General features: G+C 48.4%; 1 protein-coding gene across 1 annotated transcript in view; it reads right to left on the bottom strand.

The window, feature by feature from the left end:
* Positions 1 to 411: 411 nt before the first annotated feature.
* Positions 412 to 21,696, bottom strand: part of LOC135091420 (uncharacterized) — a 23,825-nt gene continuing 2,540 nt past the window's right edge. The window contains exons 2-3 of the mRNA XM_063989100.1: positions 3,594 to 3,948; positions 412 to 3,261 (exon numbers count right to left, since the gene is read on the bottom strand). Of these exons, the coding sequence (XP_063845170.1) occupies positions 2,022 to 3,261; positions 3,594 to 3,948 (1,595 nt within the window). The 3' untranslated portion in view covers positions 412 to 2,021. The remainder of the gene's footprint in view (positions 3,262 to 3,593; positions 3,949 to 21,696) is intronic.

Here is a 21,696-nt window from a genome sequence, read left to right as displayed (position 1 = left end):
TTTCTTAAAGACCCAAGTGAATCTCATATATTTTTTTCCTTGATTCCTTATTTACGTCATGAGATCAAGTTTCTTGTTGAGGAAAAGCTGAAACAAAAGAAGTAGAGTAGGAACTGAAGGGAAAATGTGGGCAAGAACAGGTGCTCCTCTATCACCCATTCTGTGCCATGCCTCCTTTTGAGGCGTCATGAAAACCTGAGAAACTGCTCCAAAGGAGAGATAAATAAATTAGCATTAGGAAGCCCCCTGATATGCAGCACGGTGCCTTGGGCGTCGGGACCCAATGATCGTCAGGTTCCAAGATTATTTTTAGGGCCTTTACACTTCCGGTCACTGCACATGAACAAAGCCTCTGACAACACTACCAAAGGGAACAAGTCTTCTTCATTAACGGTATAAGTAAAAGGACACTTTCGCGTTATTTGTATTTTTAATTGTGAAGAAAATAACAATGACTTGTGACTGATGGTTGCGCCACGGACCTCGAGCGGCGACGGGTTTTCACACATCGGGGATGAACCAATGATACACGAGTACATATCAACATTGGTCAACACTTTGGTGTACAGAGATATGACTTGCGTAACACTCAGCCGGACAAAAGGCGAAATGGGAAAGGCGACAGTGGTTTTGGTGTTTACATTATTAATCAAAAAAAAAAAAAAACTGAAATTATTGTTTTAGGAAATACTTTAACATACATGTACAAGTCAGCTGGTGAAGACAGGGGTGTCGAGGACAACTGGCGACGGTGACATGACAAGCAGCCTTGGGTCATATCGCTCTGATATTACATTACAGAGGACACACACACACACACACACACACACACACACACACACACACACACACACACACACATGCGGGAGACGAGGAGGTCCTTGTCATTATGTTGAGCACTGGGTACAGCAGCCTGGGCGCTGCAGGGGAAGACAAGGGAAGGCAGGGCAGGGCAGGGGAGACAGGCTGGTCCACGCGTGGCGGCCTTGGTGAGACTATTAACACCAAGACGCAACATCTTTTTCTATATTTCCCCTTACTTTTACTTTCTTTCTTTCTTTCTTTCACTATATTGTAATGTTTTTCATTCTCCTCCCTCCCTTCCTTCCTGCCCTCCCTCCTTCCCTCCTTCACTGTCTGTTTCGTTCCGCACCTACCCTTGGTCCGCGTCGCCTTCGCTGCACCAACACTGTACCTTCGTCACCCGCTGGCCGGGGTGGTTCGCACAGGCTCTTTCATTTAGGGATCGTGACCCTGAGTTTCCAACGCAAACATCACGAGGAGGAGCAAAAGTCAAGTCACTTAAACTAGAGCTTTACATAATTTAATAATAACGAAAGAGTCCACACCAGGGAGGGGGAGAGGGGCCGACGGAAGTGATGGAATGTCCCCTCTTGTCCTCGTTTTCTTTATCTTATTGTTATTTGCACTTACCTAGGCACGCGGTTATGTTTATGGTTATGTTTTAATCTTAAATTAAGATGCTTCAATCAAGAGTCGTTAATTATGTCTTACTATCCTAGGGCATAAGAGTGTGAGGTGTGGCGACTTAATACTGGTCCTCAACAGAGGGAAATGCAAAACGCGAAATTTGTACATTACGTGCCACACGGCGGGAGGTAGACTGGCTGTGTGGATGAGCAGTCATGGGGCGGCGCTGGTCAAGCAGCTTCTTTGGCAGAAGCCTCACCTCCTCCTCGAAGGGCAGGTACTGGCGTGCGGGACTTGACGTTACAGTAACCCCAGGCTCACCAGGGGCGCCGGGCTGACTAAGAACAATAACAACAACTCGCACTAGAGTCTGTAAGTTTGCAGTTCACATTATCTATCAGAACACAACGCCACAACAAAGAGTCAAGAGTGATTTGATGTAGTGATCGAATGGGAGGCTTGTTAAGAGAGAGAAAAATCCCAGGAGCTGACAACAAACGTCAAGTGTCGCAGGTTGGTAGGCTGTGCCCACAGAGGGAAGGTGGGGCATTTCGTCGGGGTTGGGGGGCGGGATAGGGGCGTGAATAGGGTCAGTTTGGAGTGTGAATTGCCTTGGTAAGGAGGTGCATGATGCCGCGGGCGTACTGATGAGCTGTCTCTCTGGTCAGCTTCTGCGTGTAGTAGTCGAGGGAGTAGCAGAGGCGGCCACGGAAGGTCTGCAGGGTGTGCTGGCACAGGGTGGGCATGAAGTGGCAGGACACGGTGCGCAGCAGCCGCGTCACCTCCACCTCTGAGCCGCTGCCGGAGAAGGTCTTGCTCAAGTTCCCCATGTTGGTGACGGTGTAGTGGTTGTCGTTGCCGGAAGGCAGCCCTAGCTTGGCCAGCACAGCGTTAAAGAAGATGATGAGACTCAAGCTGCGGCTCATCTGCTGCAGTTTGAGTGCTCGTTTGGTCTCAGTGAGGTGGTAATGCAGGAGGCTGTGCACGCGGCGGGCATACTCCCAAAAGGCGTCCAAGTCTTCGAGCTGCGTCGGGAAACTCAAGTCCAGTAGTGAGATGTGGCAGCCGAGTGTGTTGGGCCGCAACTCCTCGGGCCAGTAGCGGCGCATGTTGACCACCTGCTGGGAGCACATGTTGGTCTGGCCGATGTGGGGGTTTTTGGCGGTCACCATCACGTACAGGGCCAGGTTGGCTGCGGCGGTGAAGGTGGAGTTGAGTGTGACTCCTTCCATCTTGCAGCGAAGCAGGAGTTTGCGAGTGGTGAACTCGTCCAGCTCCAGCTGTAGCAAATGCGTGGCCGCCTCCAGTTGGCGCGGCATGCGATACACGGTAATGAAGTTCCACACGGGAAGTCCGAAGGTGAGGACGATGGTGTACAAGCGACGCAAGAAAATGCCCAAGTAAAATAATCGGGAACCCGCCTGCTCGCCGAGGCGGTCCTGTAGTGGTGCAGGGAATATGCCCTCCTGCCGCAGGTCCACGGTGCGTCCCGCGGCGAGGTCGTTCAGCACATTGAGGAACACTTGGCAGAACCTCATGTTGGTGCTGCCGTCACTCACGTTGTGGTGAAACCCGAAGATGGAGACGTACTTATATTTAACGTTGTGGTTTGAATCTCGTTCCAAGTCGTCGCCTCCGCCAACAGTGGCGAAGCGTGTGAACCACAGCGGACCCTCAAACATGCGGTAGCGGCGCCGTACCAGCCGCTGCACGGTGGTCTCCACGTCATCCGTGCTTATCTCCTCCACGTCCACCACCTCCCGCGTCATCTCCCGCCACCAGTAGTCGCCGTCCCGGTAGTCGAGGTACAGGCGGAGGTTTGGCATTTTCCTGTGGAAGAGAAGGTTATACCGTATCCAAGACTACACGACATGCCAGGCCCAGGTGTGTCACAGTGTTCCTGCCTTGTGTTAGTTCGTGGCTGAGGGGTGCGCCAATCACCAAGTTTCATCATGTCTTCAATTCTCCAAGGACGCTAGCCTGAGGGAATCATGTCATTCTATTATTGAACACTGCAAAATCTCAGAAAAAGGGAAAGAGATGACACTAAATGAAATGTTAGTGGTATTTCTGAGAGAGTGACGTGATGCAATTTAACACACTTTTGTAAGGCTCATATATCCATACCTGAATGAAAAGAGTTGCCTGTGTGTCAGCGTTACCTGTACATCAGGACGGTGGCGAGTTTCACCGTGTCGAAGTCCAGCGGGACCCGTGACTCGAGCCAGAGGCAATACACTGTGGTCATGCACCCGTAGTCATGAGATAGTGTCATGAACCTCTCGGCGTATCCCAGAGGTCGTAGCCATCTCCCCCCGGGACTGGAGGCCTCTGTGGCGGGCAAAGGTGTTGAGCAAGGCGTGGCGCAAGGCGTGGAGAAAGGCGTGAGGGGGACATCCTCAGCACAGGTGTGGCCCTTACAGTGGCTGGCGGTGATGAAGGGCTGCGTCGAGGCCAAAGTGGACGCCGCTGCCCTCACTGCGTGCCGCGGTTTCTGACCGCCACTCTCCGCCGCTCCTGCAATATCGAACCCGTTTAGTTAGTGCACGGCGGCGGCCGCGGCGCACCACTTAGCGACTCACTGCTGCAACATTGCACAACGCTAAGTAATTCCCACTTACACAATTAGCGACACACACACACACACACACACACACACACACACACACATACAAAAGCTGTAGTGTGGCCTCCTTCGAGTGTGTAAAAGTACAGACACAATAATTGCTGCTTTCCGGGCTGCGAGAGGCAGGAATAGGGAAGGGGGAGGGGGAGAAGGAGGAGGATTGCAGGAAACATGAAAGAAACGAAAATGTGACAGGATGAAACTCATGTTGTGTGTCAACCTGAAGAATTGTATCTGTACACACACACACACACACACGCACACACACGCACAGAGAGAGAGAGAGAGAGAGAGAGAGAGAGAGAGAGAGAGAGAGAGAGAGAGAGAGAGAGAGAGAGAGAGAGAGAGAGAGAGAGAGAGAGAGAGAGAGAGAGAGAGAGAGAGAGAGAGAGAGAGAGAGAGAGGTGGAAGACAAGTAACTTCTTAAAGACACAAGCTCACGATTTATATGACCGTTTTCCTTTCGAGGTCAAAAAGGTTGGAGAAAGGACCAGGATGTAGGAAAGGGGCAGGAGGGTTAAGGGGGGGAGGTCAGGGGGACGGAAAGGGGCTGTGGGTATTTCCTGGTGAATGGTGGGCGGCGGAGAGTTAAACTAAAGATTGAGGGAGATTTGGAAAGGAAGTGAGTGCCAATCTATGTTATGTGTGTGTGTGTGTGTGTGTGTGTGTGTGTGTGTGTGTGTGTGTGTGTGTGTGTGTGTCCTGTGTTAAATGGGTCAGCAGGTTACGGATATGTGCATAATCTCCATTAGTATTAATGTATTAATGTAAAACGTATTCGTATGCATTCATGTTTGCTGTTTGGTTTACGTGATCCTGTTAACTGTCTGGTGACGTGACACGCACTTCATTTTAGCTTCTTTTTTTTTTTTTTATTATTCTTTGTGTGTGTGTGTGTGTGTGTGTGTGTGTGTGAGTGTGTGTGGACGCGTGTGTGTGTGCGTGTGTTCAGTGAGACTTGAAGACACCTGAGGATACTCGCGGTTCGAGTAAGAGGCACTTTCACTGCTGCACCTATCCCCCCTCCCCTCCCCCGCCCTCCCTCCCCCTCCCTCCTCCTCTCGCTCTTTAACTCCCCGCCGTTCCCTTCTCCCTCCTCCATCCCCCTCTCTTTCACCCCCTGCCCTCCCTTGCCTCATCCCCCTTCCCACCCATTCTCTTTTCCCCCCATCTCCTCATCTCCTCTTCCTACTTCCCTTCCCCCTCCCCCTTCCCATCCATTCTCTTTCCGTCTTCCTCCCATCTCCTCCTCTCTTCTTCCTCCTCCTATGCACAGTCCTCCATCCCCCTTCATTCTCTTTCTTCCCGTTTTCTTCTTTCTTGTTTCTTCACCTTTCCACCTCTCCTTTCCCGCTCGTTTTCTTTCTCCCTGTTTTCTCCTTTCCTTTCTCCTGCACGCAGCGCTTCCCCACTCCTTTTACCCCTCTCCTCTTCCTCCTCTCTCCACCTCGCCTTCACTCAGACGCTGCTGGGCGGAGTGCTGTGGCCTAAGTAATTTTTTTTCTATCTTATACTTGGTACAGAGAGAGTGTGGATTGTGATGCTAGTGGAAAGGTGGAGTAGCACCGCATTGGGGATGGGTCGGTGTGGTTTGGGATGGATGTGAAAGGTTGAGATGGAAATACGGTGTTGATAGAGGTCATGGTGGAAGGGGAGGTGGAGGCGTGCATTGTGGAAGGGGTGGGGCGAGGTGTTGCGATGGTGGAGGCAGTGATGATAGTTTTTTTGGTGGATGGTGAGGGCAAAAGGAGAGGGGTTGAGGAAGGGGGGAGGGGGGAGGGAGGATGATGGAAGGGGTGGTAATTACAGTGAGTGTGGTGGAGTAAAAGGAGTGAAGGAGTGGAATTTGAAAAGTGGGGGTGAAGGGTTACGTCCGTGGGGAATGTGGAGTCGAGTGGAGTGTTGATGGGAGTGGATGGATTGAGTAGTAGGGTTGGAGTGAGTGGAGTGGAGTGGGTGAGTTTATAGGCTTTGGAGTGAATGGAGTTGTGAAGTTTTTTTTCTTTATCATTTCAAGTGGCGCCTGACTCCTCCACTCCTCCACTCCTTCTGTTTATAACCCAATAGAAAGTGAACGTGTAACTATGAACGTCCTACCCCCTTCCCCTTCCCTTTCTCTCTCTCTCTCTCTCTCTCTCTCTCTCTCTCTCTCTCTCTCTCTCTCTCTCTCTCTCTCTCTCTCTCTCTCTCTCTCTCTCTCTTCATCCTTCGTAAATTAAAATGCAGACGACAGTAACAATAGGAATTTTAATCACAGAGAACACTAGATAATGACACAAAACACACACACACACACACACACACACACACACACACACACGTGTCTTTGTGGGACAAGGATCAATGTGGGACGAGGACAAACACACACACACACACACACACACACACACACACACACACACACACACATATACACAACTATTAAAAGTTACGGTGTGTATGTGATGCATGAATGATTGGCGTCCATGGCCCTGCAGGGTCTGGTGCATGGCGGCCTCGGCGTGCACGTGTAAGGATGTGGTGGAGGTGAGGGGCGCGGTATGCACGTGCTCTTAAGGTTATAGGAAGTGATGGTTAGTAGTGGTGGTGGCAACTGGTGAAGAGCGGGCAGTGCAAAAATAGAACTCAGTGGGTGCTGCAGATGTCTTTGTTTTGTTGCGTGCGTGCGTGTGCGTGTGCGTGCGTGCGTGCGTGTGCGTGCGTGCGTGTGTGTGTGTGTGTGTGTGTGTGTGTGTGTGTGTGTGTGTGTGTGTGTTACTAACTACAGGCCCCTCATCAGACGTCCTCTCACTCACTCACTCACTCACTCACTCACTCATTCATCGGCCCAAATTTCCAATGGCATTACTTCCTTAATAGAAAGTTCGAGGAAGTGAAGTGGGGAAGTGAAGTCCATCCATCCATCCATCCATCCGTCCATCCGTCTGTCCGTCAGTCCGTCCGTCCGTCCAACTGTCCGTCCGTCCTTCAGCCAGTCAGTCAGTCAGTTGGCGCACATTATTCTCAATCACCAAACATCTGCTTGGAGGCGCACCACGTACCTCGTATCATGCGCTCCCTCTGCTTTTCACCGGCAGTTTGTGGTAAAAAAAAAATATTCCTCTTGTGCAATTCTTTAAACAATGCGAACAATGTGATATCTACAAGAAGCGAAAAAATATTCGAAACCACATAACTATGGCGACGCGGACTTGTAGACAGCAGACAAAAAATGAGGAAATAAAAGTGAGAATGACGCAACGTGGTTCACTTTCCCAGCTGTTGTTACGGCGCGTGTTCCGCCAACTAGCGACGACTGAGGAACCAACATAAATAACAACAGGAAAAGGAAGAGGGAAAGAAGGTTGTTTCCATTAAGAGCTTGCATAGTGATGAGAGAGAGAGAGAGAGAGAGAGAGAGAGAGAGAGAGAGAGAGAGAGAGAGAGAGAGAGAGAGAGTGTGTGTGGTTTAGTGTCGTCTTCCTTATTGTCATTTTATATTTTGTTTCTCAGCGAATGGAAAGAAAAATTCATTCATTATTTTATGGCGAGAGTGGCAGGAGGAGGAGGATGAGAGGGAGGAGAAGGAGGAGGAGGAAGAGGAGAAGAAGGAGGAGGAGGAGGGGAAGTTTTCATCACTGTCCTGCCGCTGAAAGATGCAGTGAAAGCTCTTGGTGCCTTGGTGATGGGAGTGAATGGATAACAGTGATGGTTATGTCTTGTAAATTGAGAGCCGGGGCTTGTGTAGTGACGTAGACAGAGATAAATAGGTGAAGTAATAGACAGGTAGATAATGGAGATGTCTTCATAGATAAACAATAAGGAATGTAGGAATAGGAATGTAGAGAGGTAGATAGATGGAGAAGTGAATATATGAAGCAACACACAGGTGGAAAGATCGATAGATAGATAAACAGTAATAGACAGGTGAACTGGGAAATAAAAGATAAGAGATAGGTAAGTAGATAATACTGACAGATAGATCATGTACACAGGTAAAGAGATAGACAGGTAACAGACAGGTAGCCAGGTATGTAGAAAGGTGGAGAGACAGATACATATTAATCATTGGTGGCTGGCTTATTTGCGTTTCTGGAGGGTGACTGCAACGGTGCAAAATATACATCTTAAGAACAGCAGATGGCAAATAGATTGTAATTGTGTGTTTTGTGAGGGTGGGTGAGTGGTTGGGTGGGTGTGTGTGTGTGTGCGTGCGTGCTTAAGTGCTTTATTCTCGCCCGCTGTGTGATATGATGAGGCCGGCCAGGAGCCACTCGTGCACTCCACCCGACGTAGTATCCTCCCCTCCAGGTCTCATCATCTGCACTCACTCAAACCTCAATGACAAGACGCATTACATACAAGAGGCACTCCGAACAGTAATAGCCCCTTCGTGCCTTACTGAACCCATGGATCGCACTCACTATGGTAGTGGAGAGAAGAAAACAACTGTAGCATGAAAGAAGAGAAAGAAGGTGCAATCCACGGCCGCCATTGTGTGCCGGGGGAGGGACTCGCGATCCAAAGAGCTCCCCTGACCACTGATCGTTACACAAGTTCGCTGCGGCCTACAGCCCTCTGTGCCGCCAGATACAAGTGGGTCACCGTAGTGCCCTCGCCAACTACAAGAACACGCAGCATTGCTTCACCCAGCGAGCCTCTACACTCAGACCTTGGTCTCGCCGCTCCAGAGGTGACGCAGCAAGCAATGCGACCTATTCCGCGGACCACTGCCCATTATTAGTTATCGTACGATCGGTAATCCTGCGGCCTACACTGGCGTCAGAGTTCAGCCCTGGCCTGGGGCAAGTCTTCACTCGCCTCACGTACCTTTGCTCCATTATATCAATTTCTGAGAGTTTCATGTTGTAGAGCCAACTGTCGTCGGCAGCGGCAAACGTGTCTGTAAAGATTATGAGGCTGAAGAAACACGAGAGGGAAAGGAAGTTGAGTAACTGAGAAAGAAAGAGAAACTGTATGTTCAGTGTTCACGCAATTAAACTGAGTGGAAACACCTTTAAATTGTCTCGAGGAAGGGAAAGCAGTGTCGCGATACAATGAGCGGCACGGTGACACGCGGCGCGGGCCACTGCACGCGATGCCGTGGGAGTTCAGTTTTGTGTGCGTCAGATTTAAACTCGGCCACCGGCAAGTCTTGCCTTGGCTTGATTTTCTAAGGAATGAGATGCCTCAGCGCTTTGTAATTCAACAATGCTTTGTGGCTTTGTGTCCTCGTCAGCTTTGCATTACTGGAGGCGTAAACATTTGTTGCCCAATCTGGCGGCATTATGCCGCAGTGACGAGCTAGCGTACCAGGACCTTGCCAGGAACAAACCAGGACTGCTCACATCTCTGAATCCCTTGGATGACGCGAACTGGCATCGGCAGCGAGAGGGGCATCTTATCCAGCGCAATGAGTGCCGTGACATCCTTTCCACTTAGTGGCTGGGCTTTGGCCATCAAGGCAGGCAGGAACACTGAGGGCTGGCGGCGGGAAAACTGCACGCACGTCAAGGGTCACATCCTCACCTCTACCTTTTAACGCCACCTCCCTGCTGAATGCTGTCACCGCAGTGATTGCTCGAATGTATTCATGAGCCTGAAATCACGTGGCCTCACACACACACACACACACACACACACACACACACACACACACACACACACACAATGATAATGGCACACACACTCTAGTGGTTACCCTCCTAAGGTACTCGGAAGGATTTTAAGGAGTAGGCCTACGTGGTCATGGTGGTTTGTAATGGTTTCAAGGAGTGATATCAATATCGGTGCTTCTTTTTTTAAAGGCTTACGACACACGCGCGTGACGATCATTAAAGGTTTTTCAGCATGGACGAGCAGCTGCCTCGCCAAATGAACCGTGTAAAAAGGCATCGGAAAATATACGTGGACAGCCTCACCATTTAACAACCGCAAGACAGCAGACGGTCAACGTGTTGGTTTGAAAGCTTATCGTTAGAGAGCGGTGTCACTTGTAGCAGTTCACAAATCTGACGCCAGAAGGTAATTAAGTCATGAAGTTAGTTCGAAAGCTTACAGATAAGGGACGGTGATGGGAACTTCGTGAACACATACAGATGACGAAAACACTCCTTTAATGTTTAGATCTTAAGCCAGAGTTCCAGGCTTTGTGCAGCTGACTAGAGAAGTACAGGTACGTGGCATGAGGCATTACGCCGCAGCGGCAGCACACAGTGGCGACACAGAGTGCACGGCGCAGCCCACTGGCAGTCTGCAGAAGGCATACTCGCCACCTGCTCGGGATTGCTGGTGTGGGGGATCAACGGCGGCTTCGTATTTTTTTCCCCATGAGGAGACTGAGGAAAGATGTTTGTTTCTACACACTGTATTTATTCCACCCATGTCCTGCCTCCGTCACATCACTCGGTTCATCTGTGTATTTATCGAAGTTAATTTATTCATGTACTTATCTCACATATTTGTCTAATTTAGTGATATCAGTCGTTTAATGAATTAATTTATTCATTCAGTCTATTTTAATTTTATTTGTCACTGATATTTAACGATTTATGTATTCATTAATTTTCTGTTTGCCTGTTTGTTTGTTTGTGTTAGTTTTTCAGATTTTCCAAGGAGTTCAGTTCTTTCTTTCGTGCTGCACTTCTCAGCTAATATCTCTGTCTTATTCTTTTGTCAGAATTGATATCTCATCAATCGCTTCCATTTCTGGTGTGCATGTAACAGAATGAACAGTCCGTGCATAGTGTTACCTGCTTACTCACTGTGGTATTATCTGCCACCTAGTTATAGTGATATTTGTCAGTTAATTATAGCTATCTGCTGGTTAACTAGTCTTACCTGCTGGCTAATTATTGTGCTACTTGTTAATTCGTTGCGGTGTTCCATATTTGGATAACCAGAGTGTGGTGGATGCGCAGTGAAGCTTATGATGCGACTGTTATTTCCCCTTCCTTGCCACTTACTTGTGCCGCCAATGTTTCCACGTGAACATCTTTAAGAACAGCTACGTCATAAATATTGAGGCCTTTTTTTATTTTTATTTTATTTTTATCATTATTTAGTATTGCGACTTATCTTTATACTTTGCCTTGTCCTCCAGGTGTCATGAGTCTGAACACCCAACACATCATCTGTTACTCTAATCGGTTCGTGTCGCAGCAAGTTCACTACACAGGGACAGCGCTCACAAATGTTATCTCGTCTTTCATGAGTCTCTAGTGGAAGTTAATGTGATTTTCGAGGGCGTTTTCATGATTCCATTAATAATATAAACATGGATTCTACATCATCAACAGGATAAACACCCACGAGAACTCGGGAGCACAATGGCCTTTGAGAACGGTCGTTATGAGAGCAACAAGTGCTTCAGAATGCGGACCAAGGTTTGAGCCACGACCAGCAATCTCAAACATCTTGGCGGCTCACTCAGACCACTTTCAACAGGCTCTGGGCAGTCTGGTGAGAGTTACTGGGGGGCTTTCAAGGGTGTTTTCATGATTCCAGTAATTGCTTATAATTCTTCAAAGGATCCAGCCCATCATCTCTCAGGTCTTTGAAAATCGTTCCCCTGGCAGACTCTGAATACCTGGGTTTTACAATTTAATTTCTATACGTAAATATATATATCTCTCTCTCTCCCTTCACTCTTGTTTTCCAATCTCTTTCCGCATCTCAAAACTTCATAGAATAATAGCAACTTTTCCTTCTCTCAAAGACTAGTTTTTTTTTTTCTTTTTTTTCTCTGGTCTTATTATCTTATTCCTGTTCCTGCGAATCTTCTTTTTCTTTTTGTCTTGCTGGCCTGGTTTTTACTTGATCATGATTTTTTTTCCCCTCCTCACTATCATTTACCTTTCTAGTAAGTGTCGTAAGATCATCCACTTCAAAACACTTGGCTCTGAATGTCTGATACTCTTACTGGTGTGAATTAACTAACCAAATAACTAATTCACTCACTCACTAATTCACCAATCTCTCTCTCTCTCTCTCTCTCTCTCTCTCTCTCTCTCTCTCTCTCTCTCTCTCTCTCTCTCTCTCTCTCTCTCTCTCTCTCTCTCTCTCTCTCTCTACATTAATGCCTCTTAAGTGACCTATAATGTATTAATGTGGACAATTTTTCTTCTTTTCATTGTTGCCTTGCTGTGAGTTATTTCCTCTCTTTGCATCATCCATTGTTTCCTTTTTATTGCTGTTGTTGTTATTACTATTGTTATCATTGACTGTGTGACTGCTAATGACTGTACGAGCCTTGGTCTTTAATTTGAATGAGCAAATATAAACCTGCATGCTGTGAAATGACTCTGTTACTTATGTTGCCTTCATTGGCGTCTTTCAAAACTACTTCTAAATTTGTACCACTGCGTTTTGTAAAGTTTGATAAGCCGCAGCAGTCGGGGAGATAATATATATAATTCTCTTTTACCACTTTCAGAACACCTGACGTCTTTTTGTTTTGGTTTCATTTGTGCCATTAATCTATTTTCTTTCATTTACTATTTTTGTTATTTTCTTTCCTTTCACAATTTGAGCAAGCGCAGTGCCTATGTTAAGTCTGTTCCGAGTGTCCATTCCCGTGCCTTAACCAGCCTATGTACGCACAGTCACGGCGAGAAGTAGAGCAACATACGACACTCCATTCCTTAAAGTGTGCTTAGTAGAGTTCTTCCTCAATCTGAAGCCCTCTGGTCCACAAAGAATCAATCAACTACCAGGTGTTGTAAGGAGGAAGTCAGTTGAGTGGAGGACTTAAAAACTGAAGGAAAGCTGGAGAACACAGTGGGAGTGAGTGAGCGCAGCAGGTTCCTGTAATAGCCTGCTGACCATGACTACACTGCACTCCGAAATCCAAGTCTTTCTCTTCTAATCATGTGGAGCAGTTTCCCAACACTCGCAGGCAGGCTTATATTCTCTGCCATTACTCGGTCACATTATGTCCAGCACGCATTATGCTCCTCTTGTGAGTGAGGGGATGACTTCCCTCACGACACCTGCCGCCTGCCTGATTTCCGTGTCTAGATTTTCACTTTTTTTCCCGCTCGTGTGGCCTGTTCTTTCTCTCTTTCTCTCTCTCCCGTGTTACAAGCGTTCACTCACGGCCCTTCGGAACACGCAGCTGCTTTTTGGATGGTGTGTGTTAAGTGTTCACCTCTCCCTGGTTGGTAATAGAACAAAAAAGAAGAAAAAAGATGAATAAATAAGTAAAAACAGTAGCTAGCCGTTCCTGTTTGTTCTCTTCTCACCCGGCGCCCTTAGGAACTTGTGGCTACGTTGGGAGGTGAGTTGCGTTATGTGTCGCTTTTCTGTTAGCAATAAAGAAGAAAGCGGTGGGTGGGTGGCGGGTACCAACCTCCCCCTCCCTCACCAGTTCATTCATGCCTCCCAACTGCTGATGTTGATGATACAAACTCCTTTCATTTTCCCTATCGATGTTTCTTGGAAGTGTCTCGTGTAGGTCAACTGGCCTTTTGCAGTCTTCTTATTTATTTATTTATTTTTTTTTTTCCTCGTGTTCTTATGTTGTTTCTAGCTTATGTGCATTTCCAACTGGCCTTTTGTTAAGCCTCTCTATCACTGTGATGTAGTTAATGTTATTTTTTTTTCCCCCGTATTATCAGTCTTTGTCAGGCTTATCAAGACACTTGCGGAACAAAAACTAGTCTGTTCTTTATCTTTTCTTTTTTTTTCCTTCTTTTTTTTCTTAGCCATTTTGACTTTTGAGGAGTTGCCAATTCAACGGGGTACTTTTCTCAGCCTTTTTTTTTGGTGTGTGTGTGTGTGTGTGTGTGCTCTTGGACATTCACGTAATAAATAAACAGATAAGCAACCGACTAACCAACCAATCACATAAATTGATAAATAACTATAAATAAACCTGCACCTGGCACTCATTCCTCACGCCTGTCTCACCTTACACACACACACACACACACACACACACACACACACACACACACACACACACACACACACACACCTCATCACATTAACACCTCACGTTTTCTTTCTGTTTTATTACTGTTATTATTTCCCGTTTTCCTCGCCTCACTAGTATAGCTGTCACTTGCAATGCTCTAAATACTGTCACCTTAACCATTCCCTTTCACGCAATGCCTTATCGCAGGTACTAAAAACCAGAGAGATACGCAGCCATGCAGGAGTACAGATTGTTTATAGATCTATGTGTGTGTGTGTGCGTGCGTCTCTTCCTGTCTGTGGTGGCATACGTGCGTGCGTGTTTGTGGCGTGTTTGTGGCGTCCTTAAGAATATAAAAGAAAGTGTGTGTGTGTGTGTGTGTGTGTGTGTATGATATAACCTCCAACAACCGTGTCACTGGAACCACTAGTATGTTACCTTGGACGTTTTGTGTTGCAGAGGTGACGAGACAAGATGAGATGTGGCGGCATGCAAGGTGACAGACAGACAGATAGACGGTAATGTGGGTCAGCTGTGACGAGGCGAGATTTTACATGCTGGGACGGACTGGCGGTGACGGGTGACGTTGAATGAGGTTTACAATTACAAACGTACATTCCTCCCTAACCTCTTATACGTTCAGTTTTATACACTCACACACACACACAGGAATCGGACAAGCACGTGGGAGTTTAGTCACTGAGTCAGTATGCGTCATCACACCTTGCCGAGTGTTACGAGCAGCGATCTCATATGGCAATTGCGGTACGTGCGGGGGGTAAAGGACAACTATATACACGTAGCAGTCTAGGACGAGGCTGAGTGGTGTGGCTCATTCATAAGGCGGGATTTAGGAGCTCAAGGTGGAGGCGTGGGAGTGAGACGGCGGGTATAAGGAGTGAAAACCGATCAGAAAGAACGTGATGGAATATTTGATTAAGAGTTTCTTGTGGCGGGAAAGGGAAGGAGGGGGAGGATTCTGAGAGTTGACCCTTCAGCTACTGCGTCTTCTCGTCTGTATAGTGACGGCAAAAGAAATCGAGTCACACAAGTCAATCAGTCAATCAGTAGAAAAAATAAATCCTAGTAAATAAATTAATAGGTAGATAAATGAATAAATAAGAGGTAGCACTACAGCGTCAGGATTCACAAGAAGCGTCATTATCCCTTGCAACGACTGAAATTAAATGTTTTGGTGCAAGCTTACTGGATTATGAAAGGCAACTGGCGGCAGGAGGAGTGAGCGAATAGTTCAAGCCATTAAGAGCCCATAATTATATTTTTTGCTCGGTCTAGAGTTAGGTAAATAAAATTATAGATGTTCTGATGTCAGCAGCGGCCACTGGGAAGCTTGCCTGGTGAGACGTGTGTACAAAAGCGTTCATGGGATTAGAAGATTGTTAATGGTATTGGAAGCTGTTACAAGGAGCCGGGCAGGGAAATCTATAAAAAGAAATCTCAATTCATGGTGAGGATAATGGAAGTCACAGCGGGTAATGGAAGATATGGGAGATCGCATTCCTGAAGCTACTCTCATGACGTAAAGATCCTGTTGTAGTTAACGGGAACTCGTAAGTGGAAAGTGATAGAATTCGTCAATGATAAAGTCCTGATTCATGGTAAGGAAAAGTATAAGAGATGATATATGTAAGGACACTCTCATGATAGTGAAAGCTAGCCTTGTATGAGTCCTATAAACTTATATAATGGTGGAACTGACACAGAACTTGGTGATGATTGCTGATTCATGGCGAGGATAATGGAAGTTACTGTAACAACTTAGGAGAGGCATGAGAACACGCATTTGTAAACTTAATCTCATGGTATTTACAAGTTTTTTTATGACCACTGGATAATAATGAAGGGAAACTGATAAGGAATTTGATAACAACACCTAATTCATGATGAGAATAATGGAAGCTAAAATAAATAAGGAAAGAGATGAGAGGATGGATTCTGCCAAGAAACTCGTGGTACTGGAAGCTTCTCATGAGTGCTGGAAACTAATTAGTGGAAACTGGTGAAGGATGCGACGATAATAAATTCCTGACTGAAAAGGAGGATGATGAAGGTCGCAATAATTGAGGGACGATATGACGGGGCGTATTTGTAAAGGAACTAACATGACAATGGAAGCTTTTTATGAGTACTGGAAACTAATAAAGAAAAACTGAAAGAGAATTCGATAATAATAAAGTCCCGATTCATGGTGACGATAATGGAAACTACAATAAGTAAGGAAAAATATGACAGGAAGTATTTGTAAAGGAACTAACATGAGAGCTGACGTGGTGGAGCTGATAGGTGGCATGAATAAGGAACCTTGGCGGGGAAGGTGGAAGTTACGATAAACACGAGGACGCCCTTCCAAAGCTACCCGCATGGCATTGGAGGACCTTGAGTATTAAAGGCACGGAAGCTGTCACCCTCCATTCAGTAAGTACCTCCTCCACACACCCCTTCCGGGCAACACTCAACATTCAGCGCCCTCCCTCCCTCTCTCCGTCCCTCCACAAAAGTGCCACCTTCCCCCATACAAGAGAAAAGTGCCGCCGCCGCCTCCCTCCTCGGCCTTCACAGTATTTCCAGCCGCCCTTGGTCTCGTACAACCCAGTGTTATTTTTGTTGTGGTTCTCTTTCATCTTTTTTTATGCGTGTCATCCTCCTCCTACTTATTTCGTCCTTCCACTTTCCATCTTCTCCTCCTCCTCCTCCTCCTCCTCCTCATTCTCCTCTCTTCCTCCTCCTTCTCTTCCTCTTTCTCCTCCTGGTCTTAGTCATCGTCTGCCCCTTTCGTTTAGCGGTGTTTAAACATCGGAAAAGTAGCATGACCTCCTTTTGTAGCGGTTTAGCATTCATCGCGCCTTTCTTTTACGCGCCGTGCAGTCATAATACTCTCCGTTCCCCTCCACTCTTGCCCCTCTCCCTCGGCCAATCCCTCCCTCCCTCCCCCGCCTCCCGCCCCGCGTTGAAACTCTCACTCTTTTTCCATTGCTATCCTTGTGAGGAAACATTATACTCACTAATTTCACGGTTTCGTTCTAAGGTAATGTATATACAATGTGTGTGTGTGTGCGTGTGTGTGTGTGGTGTTCTATTAATGAGAGGTATTTCCTGAAAGCGAGTAAGGCTCAGGAAGTTTAATGAGGTGAGTTTTTTAAAGGTGGTAAAAGGTGAGGCGGTGGGTGAGGCGGTGAGCGGTGAAAGGGCTCGACTATGGGGGTGCTTAGGCGCTGTGCTGATCGCGGGAGGTAGAGCGGATGAGGCTAGCAGGCTACTCAGGGGTTCAGGAGGGCCCTCACCTTCAGCTACCCTGAGGAGCCGCCACCAGAGGCGTCCAGATGGGTGCATTCAGCTCAAGACACAACCGGGCGGAGCAACTGGCGGAGACGGGAGGTGGGCGGCCGCAGAGTGAGCAGCGGCCTTGGTGGGGGTGGCAAGGTTGCGGAAGGAGTTATGAGGACCTGTTAGAACCTGCCCGAGACGTGGTGAATCATAGGGTCACAGTTAGATGTGCAACCACGGCCGTGACAGACCGTACGTAGTGTGTCCGTAATGGAGATGCTGTCTTACTCATCTTGTTCCTGCTCGTTTCCATTACATTCTGTCTAAGTTGACCTGGGAATCCCTGGCTCCTGGTATTACTGCCATCAGACTCGGCTTTGTAATACGTACACGAATAATAGACCTGCTGACATCGGGAAACTCAACACGCCTATAAAACTATACTTTCTCTATGCACCTGGATTACTAGATATCCTTTCACACACACGGGGGAAAAAAAAAAATTGTCGAAGAAGGAAGGAGGAATTGGAGAAGGGGGAGAGACGAGGAGGAGGAAGAAGAAGAGAGAAGAATAATGAGGAAGAGGAGGAAACTCGCGCACGCCGCCGGCCCCCCCGCTGGGTGAATGGAGTGCGGGCAGACGCGTGCGGATCAACGAGTAGCGAGACAAAAACTCGTCGCCGCGGAAGCCTGTGAATTTTACTTTTACTTGCGACTTCCCTGACCCCGCCTCTCCTCTCCCTGTGCCTCCTTCTCCTCCCACTTCCCCCTCTCTCCCTCGTCTCCCTCTAGTACTTCTCTCCCTCTCTCCTTCACCTTCACCTCCCCTTCTCAGAACCCCTCCTCCTCCTCCTCCTCCTCCTCCTCCTCCTCCTCCTCCTCCTTCTCCTCCTCCTCCTCCTCCTTCTCCTCCTCTCACTCCTCTTCTCCCCCGCTAAAAGGCCTCTCACTAAGTACTGGTTTTATCCTAACTCACTCTAGCTGTACGTATTTCTTCTAAGGGAAAAAATTATTTACTATTACACGAACCGGTTGTGGCGGAGAAATGTTTGCGGAGTTGAAACTGAAAGTGATTAGAGGCAAGGTGCAAAGAAGCAGGAACGTTAGGTTTTATGGCGAAGGAACGTCAGGGACGGGGTGTTGCAACCTTGGTGTGGGGCACTGGGTGAAGGAACGTTGCAGGGGTGAAGGAACTCCGGTGAGGAGGTGAAGGAATATCAGTGGAGTGAAAGAACGTTGTTGGGGCTAAAGGAACGTTAGACTGCGGTTGAAATAACGTTACTGTTTGGGGTAAAAGAACGTTGCGGTGATAAAGGAACGCTATTGGTGGTGAAAGAAACGTTAGTAAGAAAATTAAGGAATACCATGGAAGTGAGAGAACGTTGGAATGCAGTGAAGGAACGTTGTGGAATTAAAAGAACGTTCGTGGAGGTAGAGGAAACGTTAGTGTGGATATAAGGAAACGTTTCTTTGAGGATGAGGAAACATTAAGGTTGGGGTGAAGGAACGTTTTGGGGTGAGAGAACGTTGTGGAGGTGAAGAAACGTTGTGGGGGTGAGGAAACGTTATGGGGGTGAGGAAACGTTGTGGGGGTGAGGAAACGTTGTGGGGGTGAGGAAACGTTGTGGGGGGTGAGGAAACGTTGTGGGGGTGAGGAAACGTTGGGAGGGTGAGGAAACGTTGTGGGGGGTGAGGAAACGTTGTGGGGGTGAGGAAACGTTGTGGGAGGTGAGGAAACGTTGGGGGTGAGGAAACGTTGTGGGGGTGAGGAAACGTTGTGGGGGTGAGAAAACGTTGTGCGGGTGAGGAAACGTTGTGGGGGTGAGGAAACGTTGTGGGGTGAGGAAACGTTGTGGGGTGAGGAAACGTTGTGGGAGGTGAGGAAACGTTGTGGGAGGTGAGGAAACGTTGTGGGGGTGAGGAAACGTTGGGGGGGTGAGAAAACGTTGGGGGAGGTGAGGAAACGTTGTGGGGGTGAGGAAACGTTGTGGGGGTAAGGAAACGTTGTGGGGGTGAGGAAACGTTGTGGGGTGAGGAAACGTTGTGGAGTGAGGAAACGTTGTGGGAGGTGAGGAAACGTTGTGGGAGGTGAGGAAACGTTGTCGGGGTGAGGAACGTTGGGGGGGTGAGAAAACGTTGGGGGAGGTGAGGAAACGTTGTGGGGGTGAGGAAACGTTGTGGGGGTGAGAAAACGTTGTGGGAGTGAGGAAACGTTGTGGGGGTGAGGAAACGTTATGGGGGTGAGGAAACGTTGTGGGGGTGAGGAAACGTTGTGGGGGTGAGGAAATGTTATGGGGGTGAGGAAACGATGGGGGGTGAGGAAACATTGTTGGGTGAGGAAACGTTGTGGGGGGTGAGGAAACGTTGTGGGGGGTGAGGAAACATTGTGGGGGTGAGGAAACGTTGTGGGAGGTGAGGAAACGTTGTGGGAGTGAGGAAACGTTGTCGGGGTGAAGAAACGTTGTGGGGGTGAGGAAACGTTAGGGGGTGAGGAAACGTTGGGGGAGTGAGGAAACGTTGGGAGGGTGAGGAAACGTTGTGGGGGGTGAGGAAACGTTGTGGAGGTGAGGAAACGTTGTGGGCGGGTGAGGAAACGTTGTGGGAGGTGAGGAAACGTTGGGGGTGAGGAAACGTTGTGGGGGTGAGGAAACGTTAAGGGGGTGAGGAAACGTTGGGGGAGGTGAGGAAACGTTGTGGGGGTGAAGAAACGTTGTGGGTGAGGAAACGTTGTGTGGGTGAGGAAACGTTGGGGGGGTGAAGAAATGTTGTGGGAGGTGAGGAAACGTTGGGGGTGAGGAAACGTTGTGGGGGTGAAGAAACGTTGTGGGGGTGAGGAAACGTTAAGGGGGGTGAGGAAACGTTGTGGGGGTGAGAAAATGTTGGGGGTGAGGAAACGTTGTGGGGGTGAGGAAACGTTAAGGGGAGTGAGGAAACGTTGCGGGTAAGGAAACGTTAGGGGGTGAGAGAACGTTGTGTGGGTGAGGAAACGTTGTGGGGGTGAGGAAACGTCGGGGGGTGAGGAAACGTTAGTGGGGGTGAGGAAACGTTGGGGGTGAAGAAACGTTGTGGGGGTGAGGAAACGTTGGGGGTGAGGAAACGTTACGGGAGAGGAAACGTTAGAGGGTGAGAGAACATTGTGGGGGGTGAGTGAGCGTTGTATGGATGAGGAAACGTTGGCATTTGGTGAGAGAACGTTGGCACAGGGACAGGGAACGTTGGCGTGTTTTATGGACAGAATAACGCGACTCCAGAGAAAGTCTGAGTGGATGTGAAATCGCGCGGGCAAGTAACACTGTTTTGCCAGGCTGGCCACGTAAAGCTTGAGCACCGCCCTGTGATATGACAGCGATCCACGGAGTGTTAAGAAGATGCACGCACGCACGCAGCCTAAACACTCGAAAGTTTGTGAGTGTGTGTATGAGCAGAAGAAACAAAAAGCACAGGTGTGAGGGCGGCGTGGCAGATGGTAGAAGAGGTTCTTGGCCCCACGGTACAGGAAGGCGTGGTGCGGGAGGAGAGAGACAGGGTCGTGACCAGTCCTGGTGAGTAGGGGATACACGATCACCTTCACCGTGAGGTTATTTTCAGATAATGGGATATTATTAGCAACGTCCCTGATTTCCGGTGTCTGGTGGCAGGAAGGAAGAGCGCTGGGGCAACGGCCTCCCTGCGCGATTACTCGTAGTGGCACCTTTTTTTTCCGTACTCAGCGGCGGGTCGGGTTCGTTCGCATCTTTTCTCTGAACCTTGCCTTCGGGTGATGTCATTCTTCTCTCTCTCTCTCTCTCTCTCTCTCTCTCTCTCTCTCTCTCTCTCTCTCTCTCTCTCTCTCTCTCTCTCTCTCTCTCTCTCTCTCTTTCTCTTATTTCTTCACTATTCACACTTCGCGAGAGTCAGTCTGCCAACACAAGTCGCTGAGTAACACAATTAATACATTCAAAACCAATCTGTGGCCGCCTCCCGCCTCCCCCGCCAGTCTGATGCAAGAATTCACTTACGTGTGAAACCAGCGGCGTAGAACAGCGATTAGAAACAGACCATCTCGTGTGGGCAATGACGTCTGCAATGTCTGCCTTCTATATGCAATCTCTGTTTATCTGTCTTTCTATCTGTTTTTGCTCTGTCTCCTCTCTCTCTCTCTCTCTCTCTCTCTCTCTCTCTCTCTCTCTCTCTCTCTCTCTCTCTCTCTCTCTCTCTCTCTCTCTGTCTCTCTCTGCACGTGGAAGGTCCGCTGCGCACCTCTTGCTTCACTTGACGTTCGTTCGGTAAGAAGTCGGCGGAGAAAGTGCGGTGTTGGCGCGAGGGGGCGATGCTACGCCGCGCCCGTTTCCGGTTGTCATCTACCTCAAGTGTGGGGGTTTTAAGGGCACTTGCTCCGCGCCCGCGTGTTGTGGCGGCCCTGCCCACTCAGCCACGCCCAGCACCCCCCTCTCCCGGTCCTCTGCTATCATCCCCACAA

This window comes from Scylla paramamosain, chromosome 1 (genome assembly GCF_035594125.1).
Source record: "Scylla paramamosain isolate STU-SP2022 chromosome 1, ASM3559412v1, whole genome shotgun sequence".
Taxonomy (NCBI): Eukaryota; Metazoa; Arthropoda; class Malacostraca; order Decapoda; family Portunidae; genus Scylla; species Scylla paramamosain.
This window is presented reverse-complemented; position numbering and strand designations above follow the sequence as displayed.